This window comes from Cibotium barometz, chromosome 27 (assembly GCF_041138505.1).
Source record: "Cibotium barometz isolate CiBa-2024 chromosome 27, ASM4113850v1, whole genome shotgun sequence".
Lineage (NCBI taxonomy): Eukaryota > Viridiplantae > Streptophyta > Polypodiopsida > Cyatheales > Cibotiaceae > Cibotium > Cibotium barometz.
The window spans coordinates 43052960-43067555 of record NC_141072.1 but is presented as its reverse complement, the minus strand read 5'-3'; the positions used below and the strand labels follow the sequence as shown (position 1 = coordinate 43067555).

Here is a 14596-nt window from a genome sequence, read left to right as displayed (position 1 = left end):
TGGATTTCTGTGAGGGAGATCTAGCATAGAACCCGAGTCCACTAGTTGGAACCCAACCTTTCTACCAACTCAACTACGGCCCATGGACAGTTGGTAAAAGTTGCATTTCTATAGAAGGGCCAACTTTTTTTCCTTTCTTTCATTTTTTTAAATTAAAAATTATCTTAGTGGGCCACGTGTTTGAGAGACCTCCAGGTGTACTACTCATCAAGTACGCTTGGTACTACCAAAAAAGTTGCCCTTATTTTATCAGGCGAAGCACTTGATCATCTGTTGCTGCAATCTGTGTTCAACAGGATTTTGGCTATGGAGGTAACGCAGGAGAATGAATGGAGGTGTGCACAACAATCTGTAGCCATTGGATTGGACCTCATTGCCGCCGCCAAATCGCAGCTCTACTTCCTCGCAGCCGTTGATTCTCATCCCCATTGCCTCTACCACGGTCCAGCTCTCAAACGCGCCATCCAAAGGTACCCTTTCCGCCTTTAAAAAATCACCGACAGATTCTTTGATCCATCATCAAGCCCTCCAATTTGATGAGAAATTCATTTTGAGAATATCCTTCTTTCCTGTTTTTAAAGCGGCGATTTCTGATCCATGACTAGGAGGGTTCATTGAGATTTCCAGTGATTGTCAAATCGATTTGTGCTGGTTGATTGCTAAACTTAAAATCAAGTGTTAATCTCCTATTCTCAACTAATGTAATTTAATGTGTGTGTGTGTGTGTGTGTGTGTGAGAGAGAGAGAGAGAGAGAGAGAGAGAGAGAGTTTTCTTAACTTGCAGAATATTATAATGGCAGGTATGAGAATTGTTGGCTGCCTTTGCTGGCGGAGCATGGGCCCTACTCTAGCTTAGAGTTTCCATTGATCCCTCCTTTGGACTGTGCCTGGATCTGGCATTGCCACCGCCTAAATCCGGTGAATTAATTAAAAATTATCACCATTAAACTTAGTTTGCTTCAATAATGCAACACATTATTAGTGTTCAATCTAGGCTTTAATGGCATCAAAGCATTTTGTTACAGGGAATGACATGATAAATCAAATTGACAGCTTTTGCTTCCCTTTGTGTAGGTTCAATACATCAAGGATTGTGAGTCTCATTATGGCAAGCTCCTTGATGCACGTGCTACTTTTGCTGAGGATGACAGTGAAGCTGTCAACTCCACACAACAACTATGGGATGCCCAGTATCCCGATGACAAATATGAGATAAGTTCTAATGAGCTTCCAAAAACTAATGATGAATGCCCTCAGAGGATCGCCTACGACCTGGAGGCAGCTGCTAAAAGACAAAGTTCTTTTTATTATCAGGTTTGCCTACTCTTGAATGCTTTTTATCTTCCATGTGTGCGCGCCGTGTAGGGACCAGCAGAACGGTGGATGCAATGTGGAGTGAGGAATATATGCACATGTGTGTGTACGCATGCATTCCTGTGCTTTTTTGTGTGTGTGTGTGTGTGCGGGATGCACACACATGGCATTTTGCAGTGAAGTCTTACCACTTAGTGCTGAACTCTTAAAAGGTGTCAAGAGCTCACATGGGGGAAGAAAGCTTTCTTAAAGCTGCCTTGCAACGGTACAAAGGCTACCTTTATCTTCTCAAGCTGTCCGGCCTTAAGGTTTTTTTGGTTCCCACCTATGACATCGATTTGATGTGGCATTCACATCAAGATAGTCCGAGGGTGTACCGAGAAGACATGATGAAGCTTCTTGGGAAGGTGCTCAATCACGACGACAATGACTCCGATCGGAGTGAGGGCCAGAAGTTGGATACTGGCTTCAACAGAACACGAGAATTTTGGCAACACACATTTGGCATGTCCTATGAAAGAGCAGGTGCCATGTACAAAGGGGAGCCGCCTGCACCAATCCCTCCATTCCTTTCCACACAGGACCTCATGTCCTCTGTGGAGAAATCACCTTCAGTTGTAGTTGGACAACAGGATCTGGGCGTTCCAGCTCGAGAAACCTTGCAGGTAAGGCTTAGTCTGGCAGAATGGTATCTTGTAGGTCTGGCATCTGCACTTTCAAATGCAGAAAGGGGTAGTCTTAAGCTAATGGAATTTTTATAAATCTCGTAGGTCTTTGTAACTATACATGGGGCTCGGAACGTACACACAAGTGACAAAAGGACACTAGCCGTGCGGTTGCTCTTTCAAAACAAGTGCAGTTCTCTCCAATTAGAAACACCTTGGGTTGGAGCAACATCTGATCCTGAATGGAAATGTTTTTGGGCTTTTCAATGTGAAGTGGCCACGGAAGGTGTTCGGTTAGAACTTCAATCACAACAGTCAAACTGCTTCAATCTTCTAACAAGGTCTAGGTTGATTGGCTGTGCGGATATTTCATGGCAAATGCTTCTGAACTCACCCACTTTGTCATGGGATGGATGGGTGCCCTTGCTAATGAGATCAAAACTTTATTACGATCGCAAGCCAGCATCCTTGCGGATCTCTGCCTCCATCACTCCGCCTGTTATTGCACCATATTTGCTTCGCATAGAGAGCCCTCTTGTAGACATGCAGGAGAATTGCCTATCCAGGATTGTATTTGACCATGCCAACAAGAAATGTTTTATTGTAAAAATTAGGTAAGATTCAAGAAACCCCCTAAAAACCACACTCCCCCACATCCTCCCCCCCTCCCCCCCCCCCCCCCCCCCCCCCAAAAAAAAAAAAAAAACACCCTCTCCTGGTCCCTCTTCCTCTCTTATTTCCTATATAGTTTTTGGGGCCTGTCGTTTTGCTAAGTTTTGATAGTTTTGGTGCCTTTTCAGGGGGCTGTGCAACGCCGGATCCTTTCTCCCATCTTCGATTCAAGTTCATCGATGTGGGTATACTGATGTCCCAGACACCATTGTCTCTCCAGGTAGACTTTCAAGGATCTAAAAATGATAATGTGACGTTAGAACCAAATTTAATTTGTGATTTGGAGATTCAAACCAAATGCACCTCTCATGGAGCGTGCATGCATGTGCGTGTGTGTATTGCCCATCTAAATGCAAAGACTATTTACTGATAATTGTCAGGAGGAATATTGGGGACTGCTAAGCTTCTTAGGAGTCCTGATGACAAACTACCTGCTACGATGACAAGGTGGAGTCTATTTGATGACGATGTGCATCTTGTCATCTCAAACCATGCCGTGAATTCAACATGGGATCTTCAAGCTGATGTTCATCTGAAGGGCATTCTCAGCAATTCCGTAAGGATTCTATTCTAGCTGAAAAGATTCTAAGGATACTAAGTTTAGCTACATGACATTTTGTTTGTGGTCACATTCATAGGTGAGGTTGTTGCATGGGAGAAAGCTTCAATATGAAGTAGACAGCGCTACAGAGGCTGACGAGTTGGGGTTCATAACGCTCATACGTCACAGTCCAGATGCACGCTTTGGAAAAGCCACAGCACTGTTCAACTGGAGATCAGGCGTTATGGAGGTAATCAAGATTTAACCTTGACTTTGTCCTCTGATTTGAGGCTTTTACAGACATCATGGGCGCCTGTTAACCTTAGTTGGGGGAGATGAGGCAAATGAGGTTATGAGAGCACTCTGATTTTTCATGTGGGCTGTTTTGCATGATGTGCAGGTCTCACCAGAAGAGAGTGGGATACTTGTGCTACTACTTTGTACGATCATAGCAGTGTCTGTTGATAATCCACAAGACCTGACAACATGGCGGGGAAAGAAGAGCAATGCAAAAAGATTCAAAAGAGCGACTAGCTCTGATGAATGGGGTGAGTGTGGAAACTTTACTATGAACCCACTGATAACAAACTTGGAAAAACGGACCTAAAAGAAAAGTTGAGAGTATAAAGGGGGAGGTTTTAGCTTCAGCCTGGTTGCTAACAGAGGTTTCATACAGAAGCATCACCTAGTTCTCAATTTTTAACCCTTATATTTGTTCAACAGGTTCAGTCATCTTGAATGGGCATCGCTCTTCATGTGCACATCAGCAGTTGCTGCAATACTATCCATGGTATAATATGGGCTCAGTCCTTTGGATGTCTACTTTCTACAGTCCTAGATCAGGTTGTGGTGGGGCTTGTGCCAGATCAGAATGTGCCATTGGGAGTGGATGCGGAGGCTGTGGTGCAGGTGGATGTGGAAATGGAAATGGAAATGGTAGCAATAGGAATGGTGCTAATCGTGCTCGAGGAGGTGGATGTGGAGGATGTGGTTCTGGTGGGTGTGGGAATAACACAAAAATTGGTGCTAATCGTGCTCGAGGAGGGGGATGTGGAGGATGTGGTGCCGGTGGATGTGGAAATAAAATAAAAAATGGTGCTAATCACGCTCGAGGAGGCGGATGTGGAGCACGTGGTGCAGGTGGATGTGGGAATAGTATCAGGAATGGTGCTAATCATGCTCAAGGAGGCGGATGTGGAGGATGTGGTGCTGGTGGATGTGGGAACCCTATAGCTGGTGCCATTCATGCTCAAGGAAGCGGATGTGGGGGATGTGGTGCTGGTGGATGTGGAAATAGCATTAAGAATGGTACTAGTCGTCTTCAAGGAGGAGGATGTGGAGGGTGTGGTGCTGGTGGATGTGGAAACTTTCATTCAGATGGCAAAAGAATGGAAGGTGAAAATGGGAGCGGATGTGGAGGTGGTTGTGGAGGTGGATGTGGAGGTGGATGTGGGAATGGTAATATTCATCCTAATTGAGGTGGATAAAGATGGCAGGTTGACACGATATGTGGAAAGGATAATGGTTGTACAAACTAGATGGCGGGGACATGGGGCTGCTTGCTTAATCATGTAGGAATTTGATGGTCATGTAAATTGACAATAATTTTGCTGCTTGTAAATATCGTGTACTGAAAGCCAGGTTCAATACCCTTTTCAATGTCTCCTTTTTTGAATAGCTTACGTTTTATTTCGACCTTTCTGCTTCGTTGAAAGATAGGTCTAAGCGAGATCTCCTTGCGTTTAAAACTATAGCTTTGAAGAAAACAGGGAGATCTCTCTCTGTTTCCTTTCTATCCAACCTGCCTCTGTTCTTAGCCACCTAGGCTTTCTTAGCTATGCACACCACACTGCAGCCCAACAGAGCTTTCCATATTTCACTCACCAAAAAAGCCCCAGATGGTAAAATCCCCTCCAGTTATACAATCTTTCCACCAAATGGCTTATGTGAAAATAATACATCTCGTAAGCTCCTATCCAATGCTTCAAAAGCAAAACGATGTATCATTGGAGATTCATCCCAAATAATAATGTATAAACTCTCAAAACCTTTGCAAGCTATCCATGTACAAGGATTTTACAAGTTAAACAAATTTTTAGCTCGAAATGTATCTTGAATCTTGAATGTGGTGTGTGTCCATTTTCCAAGACTATACAAGCCGACAAGGTAGTGACTAGAGCAACATGCCCTTGCGCATGTAATTATGCAAGCAAGAAATTATGTAGATACATACTCAACATTATTCACTACCGGTAGAACATCACAATTCCGAGTCTTGTTGCAGTCGGTGCTCCATCTTCAGGCAGTGCATCGTTACCTTTTGCTCCTGCTGGTACAGGATGTGCATCCTCTCTTGTTGTTGCTAAAGGTTGAGCTTTCTCTCTTGCTGTTGCTACAAGCTGAACATCCTCTTCTATCTGCGTTTTCTACCTACAGCTCTTGATCTACAACAACCTTCGTCTACTGCACTTTAGTGTGTCTAAGGAGTAGATCTACATTTAGTGTGTGGATTTTTCGCCTATAGTACATCAGTGTTTACATCAGCGCTTTACATCAACATATCATCAGTGTTTCATCTACATCACATGGGACAACAGCCCTCTCTGCTACAGTAGAGATTTCTAGTAGTTTTACTTCAGCATCTACTACCTTGGGATCGTGGCTCTCTTTGCTCTCATTCATCATCACCGGGACAACAGCCCTCTCAGCTCCTTTACCTCGACATCGGGATGGCAGTCCTCTCTGCTCATTTCTTGGAGACATCAGCCTACCATCTGCCTTGGATTGTGGCCTTCTCCACCCTTTGCATTATCACGGGACATCAGCCCTCTTTGCTCCTTCAGAGTCTCACACTGAGCTCTTGTACTGGATTTCATTATATATACACTCACTCTTTTCATGCTGTGTTGATTTGCTCTGATCTCTCATACATTTGGTCCTTTCGTTCTTTTGTCCTCACAACTTCCTTGATACTCGCAACACATTTACAAGTATCTTCTAATATTCCTCTTGTAATGCAAGCTGCCTTGACGGAAGGAAAGACAAACATTGAATGAATGTAATCTTCAAAAATGACTTACATCATTTGCATATGGTAAGAAGTAGACAAACATAGTATTGCTCATCACCTACAAAAGGTGCTACAAAGTGTATGTACCTCCCTATAGTGTTCCCAATCGTTCTTTTGGTCCATTTTTTAAGGGTGGATTTTCAACCCATTATTGATAAAAATCGATATATAATGCATCATTTCTTTCAGGATGTTATTTGTTACATGTAAACGATTTAATCGGAGAAGTATTTTGCACATTTTTCCTTTGAACAACCTTTATAATATTATTATCACCTTTGATAACAATCTCAGCGTCATGTAAGTATATTTACAACCGCAAATCATATTCAAAGAGTCTCCAACATGCCTCTAATGTAGAGATATACTATTTCATCAATCACTACCCCACTAATGTTAGCATTACCACCTTGTATAGTCCTTAATCTTAATGTTTCTCTCTCATGGCTCTTATATATGTACTTGTGAAGAAGAGACATCCACAATGTTGATGCTCATATTCAACCAACAATTTTGGTCAAAATTGCTGAAATGTCAGATTTCATTGGAATGTGCTTATATTGTATTATTTTGCATATGTGATCGCCGCTGCTTGTCTATTAAAGGCACACCATGGGATCTTAGGTATCTAGAGAGTACTAGTTGTGGATTAGGTGTTTGCATAAGCTAATGTGGCTAAATGAGCCCTAGGACCTAATTTTTAACTTTGGTTTGCCAAAGAGTGTAAACCCTCGAAGTCACACATTAAAGGTTAAAGGTAACTCTCACCTCTCACTCTCGTGCATAATCTAAGTGAGTGCTCTTTTCCTGTTCTCCCTTGTTTATCTCTTGTGTGTGTTGAGCTCTTGTGTGCTCCATTGTGTGAATCAATAGAGAGATAGAGAGAGTGAGGGTCGAGATTCTATGGGAGTGCGATGACGAGCAACAGAGTGGAGCTCTTTGGTGCTCTTGTGCAGCTACTTTGCGAGAATCCCAGGTGACCTACATTCACGAGGTGAGTGACACACCCCAACCGTGTATTTGTGTGCTAGGCCAGAACTTGTGGATTTCTTAGTTGAGCTATTTTGAGTGCGAAAGGGCAAAGCCCCATGCCATGTGGTTACACCCTGCACCCTTTCCATGGTGTTAGGCCCACCATAAGTGGCACCGCTACAAATAGCCCCACTGTATAGCCACAATGCATTTTGAATGCTTCTGAATGGTTTAATTTCATGAGATTTATATTTTTAGATCAAGAATAAAGTAGGAAGGAAACTCCCAACAAATGGTATATTTTGTTGTATTGTGGTTACTTTCTGTCATAATTTTTGTAATTTCTATTGCAATTTATGTTTATCTTAGGGAATGAATGTTTAGCTTAGGGAAGGAATACTTTTTATTTGGGGTGTCTTTTACTTTTTGCATATCTGTGTTTTTTTGGTCATTTTATACATTCACACAAAAGAAAATAAACAATAAATTGGGCTAGAAATTGAATCAATTGGGGTAACAGACCTCAAAATTGGGTTTCGGGCATAGGATTTATCCCAATTTTAACTCCTTATACGGAGAAGCTGGAGGGTAAACAACAATTTAGAGCACATTTACAAACCAAATTAATTTCTATATTTTATCCCTTTTTTGTAGTTTTGCATTAGGGCTAGAAATTGAATCAATTGGGGTAACAGACCTCAAAATTGGGTTTCAAGCATAGGATTTATCCAAATTTTAACTCCTTATACGAGGGTAAAGAACAATTTAGAGCACATTTATAAACCAAATTAATTTTTACATTTTGTCCCTTTTTGTAGTTTTGCATTAGTGCTAATAACAAAGATCAACCAGACTTAATCTCCTATAATTCGAGCCACTAGTTGTTAGCCTTGATTGGTTGGTCACATTTAATGTGGCCAGGCGTTTTGGCTGGCTTTTAGGCCACAAGTCAAAGGAGGAAAATTGGAAAAAGGGAAAAAATTAGAAATTATGAGACAACACTCCTTTTGGGTAGTTGTGGTGAAACCAAAAAGTGTAAAACGCAATCGCAAAAAAGGAGGATTACTAGAATTCGAGCGACTGTGTTCGAGCAAGGTGGCGGTTTGAGCAAGGACTTTTGTTGATTTTCATAGTAAAGTGCAAGTTATTTATGTTCCAAATAGAGGTATCTCTCATTCCTTTTTGGAGAAGAGCGTATGTACATGAATTTTTTTGAATATGAAAAATCCATAGAAACATGGGAGCAACGGTCTTAAGAACATATATCCAATATCAAAAGTATAATTTGTGGTTAGTTAGCTCTGATTTCATATATATTTTATAAAAAATTACATTGTAGTTATATCCCCAGTTAAAATTTATTTATTGAAAACATCTCTAAATATAGCCCTCTCTATGGTTGATATTTTGTCCGCGTTATTTTTAATGTCAAGAACTTTAAGGATTAAAATTTCAGCAATTAATTTTCCTTCATTCAAACAACAATAGTCTCTTAAAGATTGAAAAACCAAAACCACTTGAGCATCTATATCATTGTCAATATGTACAAATCAATTCATTATTCTCAAGTCTTTTCTGTTCCAAAATATAGTTATTTCTCATTCATTAATGTAAAATCCAAAAGTCCACATGATTTTATTGAATACAAAGAAAGCCATACACATTTAGAAGCAAGGGTTCTTAGACTGTTACCCAACATCAAAATAGCAAAATTGTAGCAAGGGTAGCATTGATGCTTCTATACATTCCCAAAATTAATTGAAGATTTATCAGAACATATATAAGCGTTTTTCAAATGATTCTCCCAAAAAAATCTAATGCATCCTCATACCTATTCCAAATACCTGAAGCTAGTCCAAAATGATCCCATGCACTCTCAAAATTCAACCAAGTGGCCAGCCAATACTTGGCTGGTTTCTATGAGAAGTTAGTGCTTGGAACAATTCTACCTTTGTAAGAGCTGATTGGTGTATAAACTCGTGCACTTTATCACTCAATCCCAAAACACTGATGAAGATAAAGTAGATGTGTTTGCATGGAATATACATCCCTTTATTTGCATCTTGTTGCATGGAGTCCTTGCAGGAGCAGCATGGAAAATCTAATATTGTCACTATTTATGTCAGACCCTTTGTAAAAAAATTTCTGTACACACATAGAAAAGATGCATTTCATTTGGAGGACTTATTATCTTCTCTTGCACTACTTCAGCATTCAAACATTGAGCCTTTTGAATCCTCTCTTGAAAATCTTTCCTTAGCTTGGATCTCCACTTCACGATCCTATTATCCCTTCGGCTAGCCCCAACATGACTCAATACTGTTGCACTCCACTACATGTTTGGTCCTTGCACATGCAAACTCTCATCCTCCTCAAGCACAAAACTTGCATGCTGAAATTGCTCATTTTCATAATTTTTAATGGAATTCCCAACAGAAACCTTCCAGACCCCAGGGGAATGGCCAGGCACACCAAGGATAGACTAGTCAACACTCGATGTATGAGTTGAAATGCAAGCAAGAGTGGGCTATGGTGGATCAAATACAAGAATCAATATGATTAGCAAGTAATTAGACGATGATTAAGATGAGATTAGTGCACAATTAACTAATAGCTTAATGTAGGCATGGATACTCAAAAACCAGCAATTTCTCATTAGGCCAATGCCTCAATTTATAGGTTTTACATCCACAAGATGCCAAGCATCTAATCTCACTGATTTTGCCTTGATTTGTGTCACCTCCCATACATCTGAGGGCACCTTTTCCTAGAATCTTTCCACACCCCTATATTCACTCATGCTACCCTCGATTCTCTCATGTAGATTCCTCTCACCTTTTCACTGCTACCTACTTAATTACAAACTCCCTTTTACAGTCTCTGGCTAAGGGCTTGTTCCCACACACACCCATTCACTTGCATACTTAAATACCTCCCCTCAAGTGAATAACTCTAGCACACCTGGACCCTATACCAAGTTTCCCTCTTACTTGGTAGCCCGTGACCAATGCCTCAAGTCCCTAACTCATAGTCCTTGACACTCTCTCTCTATGTGTCCAAGGCTACTACAAGTGCTCGTGACCTTGACTAAAGTGCTCACACATACATTTACCACATGGTCTACATCATCGGTGGCTCAGAGGTGGTTTTACTCTATTGGGGAAGGTTACATTGGGTTGTGGGGTTTCTCTCTCTTTCTCTCTCAGAAAAGATGTCACGACTCCTCGTCTCCATGAAGTTTGCCGATGTCGATCCTTCTTCACTTGGTTTGCTATAGCAGTCTCTAGCCATATGTCCTGGCTTCCCACAGTTGTGGCAAGTGAAGGTCCTTCCTCTTTCTCATTCTCGTCCTCATGCACGCGAGGCCTCCTCGGGTGTAGAATGCTTTCTCCTCTCCAGTTGTTGGGTCCAACCCTTTCTTCTCTTTGACCTTGTTCTCTTGCTCTAGTAGAGCTCCTTCTATCTCATGCAGCTTCAAATCTAGTACATTCTTTAAGGTTGCCACAATGTTCTCATACTCTCCCTTGTCCACACTCTTTAGAAGCACTGCTAGTGCCTTGTCATCTTCTACCTTCTTCCTAATGGCTACCAGCTGTTGCTTAATGCTTTTATATTTGTTTAAGCCCAATGGTTAGAGGTTCACTTTCTTTCATGTCAAGTTTGTAGAATTGCATTAGCAGATTTATCTTTGAATTTTTTGCTTGAGTGCCAAATAATTTGTTAAGTTCATCCCACGCAGCTTTAGCTTATTGTATCCCTGTCATTTTAAGCTAAGTGCAATGAGTCCTAATGCTTTCTTATTCCTGCTCTTCCACTCATTCTCCCCAATCTCCTCTAGACATTCATCTCTTCCCTCAACTAGCCCCCACAGATTCTTCCTCATGAGCAAATACATGGTCTTTGTTTGCCATGTATGGAACTGTTCCCCATTAAATTTAGATATTTCTTGTGTAGTGATGATGTGAAAGGGTTCTTACCTTTTGATCCAATCCAAGATTCAAGGGCAGTGTCTACCCTTTCACAACTCAAATATGGTGTTAAATGACGATTACAACAGAGTTACAAACATGAATACACCAAAAATTGCATAAATCCAAGGGTTACTAATTTGTAATGAATGGGTAGGATATCAAACCATCTCCGAATTGCAATCTAAAGTGATAGAGATCTGTACCCAATGGTAAATTTGAATCATCATATTATATGCACATTATGTGTGCATATACTAGGAGGCTAACCCACATTAGGCTTGTGAGCATGGGAGCATGGGAACAAGCTCTAGTGGACTTAGGACTAACCTTAAGGGTTAAGGTTAGGGTCAGGCATCCAAGGGTCACACATGGGAAATGGAGAGTCAAGAGTCACTTGAGGGCCCTCCTATATAGTAGGGGCATGGGGCACACTCAAGGGGGGCTCAGGCTATGGTGTCTTGATGTTATCTTGAGGCTAGGTTATGTTATGTTCTCTTGTGTAGAGGATCATAACTACTCACCTACCATTTCACACTATGGCTACATACTATTGGATTGGAGTTATACCTCTTGATGTTGGAACGCGTGTTACTACTATTCAATGGATGAATCGACATTGCGGGGGAATTCCGTGAGTTTAATGCTATTTTTTCCTATTTTTTGTGGTTTAAAATAAGCATTAATGGAAATTTTTACAAAAATACCACATATTTTACTGTGGATATTTTTGGTAGAATGGATTCCCTAAATTTCTATAATTTTTAGAAAATTTTTTCTAATTTTTTAGAATTTATTTTGAGCATTTTTATGGTTAAAAATATATTTTTTAATACATTTTTACAGGTTTTTTCGCAGGTATGCTATTAAAATTTTGTCGATTTTCTGCTCAAATGCAGTAGGGGGCAGCATGTTGATGCATGGAATGCTCCCCCGTGTGCGTGGGACCCTCTTCGCCTCTCAATTCTGATTTTTCCTTCTTTTTTCCTCTCTCGCGTGTGAACTCCTTTTAATAGGGATTAATTTTTAATCATAATTAACTTTTAATTATGATTAATCAAAAGTTAATCAAGTATTAATCTCTCTGTTAATAGAGAAGGAGGGAGTGAGAAGAATGGTTTTTGGAGCAGTGATTCTCCTCTTGCAGATTGGGGTACAGATGTTGGTTTTACTTGGATTGAGAGAGGATGCTCTGCGAGATACCTTGGTTGTCAGGTGGGCGTTGACATCTCCCCTGCACAACAGTTTTCTCTAGTGCTCTTAAGCATTAAAAGCAAACTTCATCACTGGAGTAGAAGGAAGCTCGACTTGGCCTCTAGAGCTTTGGTGGTTAACCAAGTTTTTCTAGCCACCCACGACTTGGTTTATCATTGCATGCTGGGTTTTTCATAAGGGCTGCATTGGCCAGCTTCGTCGCCTTATTCAAAACTTTCTTTGGTTAGGGCTTGATAGAAATGCACACATCAGGGCTAGAGTTGCTCGGGAAACCATTATCAGGCCTAAGCAGGAAGGGGGATTGAATATCATTGACCCTGAGGTGCAATGTAAGGCTTTGCTTTGTAAGCCGGTTGTTAGGTGCTTTCTTCCAGGCACGGAGCCGTGGAAGGACTTTCTCATGCAGCAGATCATGAAGTGTGTCCCTGTTCGCAGAGGTGACTGGACTCTGAGCTCATGCTTTATTTTTTCGGATGCAGTTCACCACTCCCCTTCATCCCCCCTGGTTAGGTCCCTCCTACAGGCTTGGGACTAGCCTAAGGAGTTTTTTGGTACACATCCCCCTGCGTTCAGCGGAGGAAGTTAACCGGCAGCCCATTCTGTGGAATGATTTGATCTTAGATGTGCATGGTAGGCCTCTTGGGGTAGCTATGCATATTCTTTGGGCTAGCTGGGAGACCCTATGCCCCCACAGTGCTGGCTTGGAAGAGGTTTTAGAACCTCACCGAGGTACAGAGATTGGATTTCACGCAGCATTTGAGAGGCTCTAGTCGAAGGATTGCACAGATTGATGCAGCCATTCCCAACCACTAGATTACTGGATCTTTCTTGGTGGAAGGCCGTCATCATTGTTGGTTTGGGATTTTTACTGGGACAGGTGTTCCTCTTCAGGTTATGGGTCTCCCCTTGCCTAGGGAGGATGATGTATCGGTCTTTTTTTCTATACAGAATGGATGGCAGCTGGAGAGATGTGACGTGTAGGACCCTATTGAGGGCTCCCAAATTTTCAGTAAATCTGGACCCTCTAAGGTCTTTTGTACACATTATAATTTATTTCTAATGCACCTTAGGAATTTCTTTTTAAACTTTTGTTTCGGGGAAATTTATTTTAATAAGAAGTGATATTTTTCTATCCAAAGATATCTAAAAACTGAATTACCTCTCTCTCTAGAATATTTTCTCTCTCTAGGCCAAAACAGGTAGAAACAAGATCTTTTATTATTCTGAAAAGGGGATTGATTACAGGGGAAGAAACTGGACATCTATTAAGATATAGGCCTTGGAGCCTTAGTGAACAAGGGTGTAGAAGGTGTGTGGGTGTGAATGGTCCTAAGGGAGCCACCTAACCCTAGGCCACTAGCAAGCCCATTTAAAGGCACATGCCAAAGGCATTTGTATGAAGCATGAAGCCTAGTTGTATGTGTAAGCAACTTAATAAGCAAGAGTCATTCTTATATTTTGGGTCTCTCTCCTCCACATCTTCTTGATCTAGCATAAGCACCACGTTTTCTGAACATGATATCTAAAGCTTGGGTAGATTAGGTCTCATCTTGTGTGGTGTAGACTAGGTCATCTTCTATCCCGTTTTTTGTGGATCTAAACCCCCAGCCAGTGGAGGCTTTCCAACAGCTTGAGGAGGCCGAATCTCGCCAAGCTTTCAACTAAGGAAGTGTGAAGGACCTCCGGGCGCTCAGATCCGTACATCCAATTTGTTGTTTTTGCCTATCTACGCAGCGGCATTACACCTAGTTCAAGTCGGTGCCCATTTTTTTTGCAGCGCTTGAAGTCATACAACCATTCGTCGCCTGTGGGCACCATAGGCCTAAGGCAAGTAGGGCTTTTAAAGCCCATGACCTAAGGGCTTAGACTCTCAAATCTCAGCCCTAATGGTAGCCCGACGAGTGTGCAACAGATGAAAAACCAGGCTGCTCCTGTGTTTCTGCCATGAAAGCTCCTTCAAAAGCTTAATAATAGTGTTTTTAAACACTAATAGCGTTATTAAACACTAATGATGGAATTAGGCTAGGTACACACCATAAGTGCCACATTATAAGTCTTCATCATCAACCCGCTTCAATGCGCAAGCTTCCAAGGAGAAATGGTGCAACCATAAGCCATTGTCTTCCTCCCATACGCCAAAGAGGTTGAAGTTTGTTGGGTTTTCATCATCAAACTCAAT

General features: G+C 41.5%; 1 protein-coding gene across 1 annotated transcript; it reads left to right on the top strand.

Annotated features, from left to right (window-relative positions):
- The first annotated feature begins 224 nt into the window (after positions 1-224).
- Positions 225-4843, top strand: LOC147623412 (glycine-rich domain-containing protein 1-like). The gene is made up of 10 exons (XM_086821558.1): positions 225-470; positions 801-918; positions 1075-1314; positions 1527-1979; positions 2085-2593; positions 2780-2871; positions 3032-3207; positions 3290-3442; positions 3593-3740; positions 3916-4843. The coding sequence occupies exons 1-10, from the start codon at positions 307-309 to the stop codon at positions 4668-4670; spliced, it is 2808 nt and encodes a 935-aa protein (XP_086677684.1). The 5' UTR covers positions 225-306; the 3' UTR covers positions 4671-4843.
- Positions 4844-14596: the final 9753 nt, after the last annotated feature.

Coding starts and splice junctions, on each gene's coding strand:
- LOC147623412 (XM_086821558.1), top strand. CDS start 307: ATGGAGGTAACGCAGGAGAATGAATGGAGGTGTGCACAACAATCTGTA. Junction 1,315..1,526: donor AAAGTTCTTTTTATTATCAG/GTTTGCCTACTC, acceptor AACTCTTAAAAG/GTGTCAAGAGCTCACATGGG. Junction 2,872..3,031: donor AGACACCATTGTCTCTCCAG/GTAGACTTTCAA, acceptor GATAATTGTCAG/GAGGAATATTGGGGACTGCT.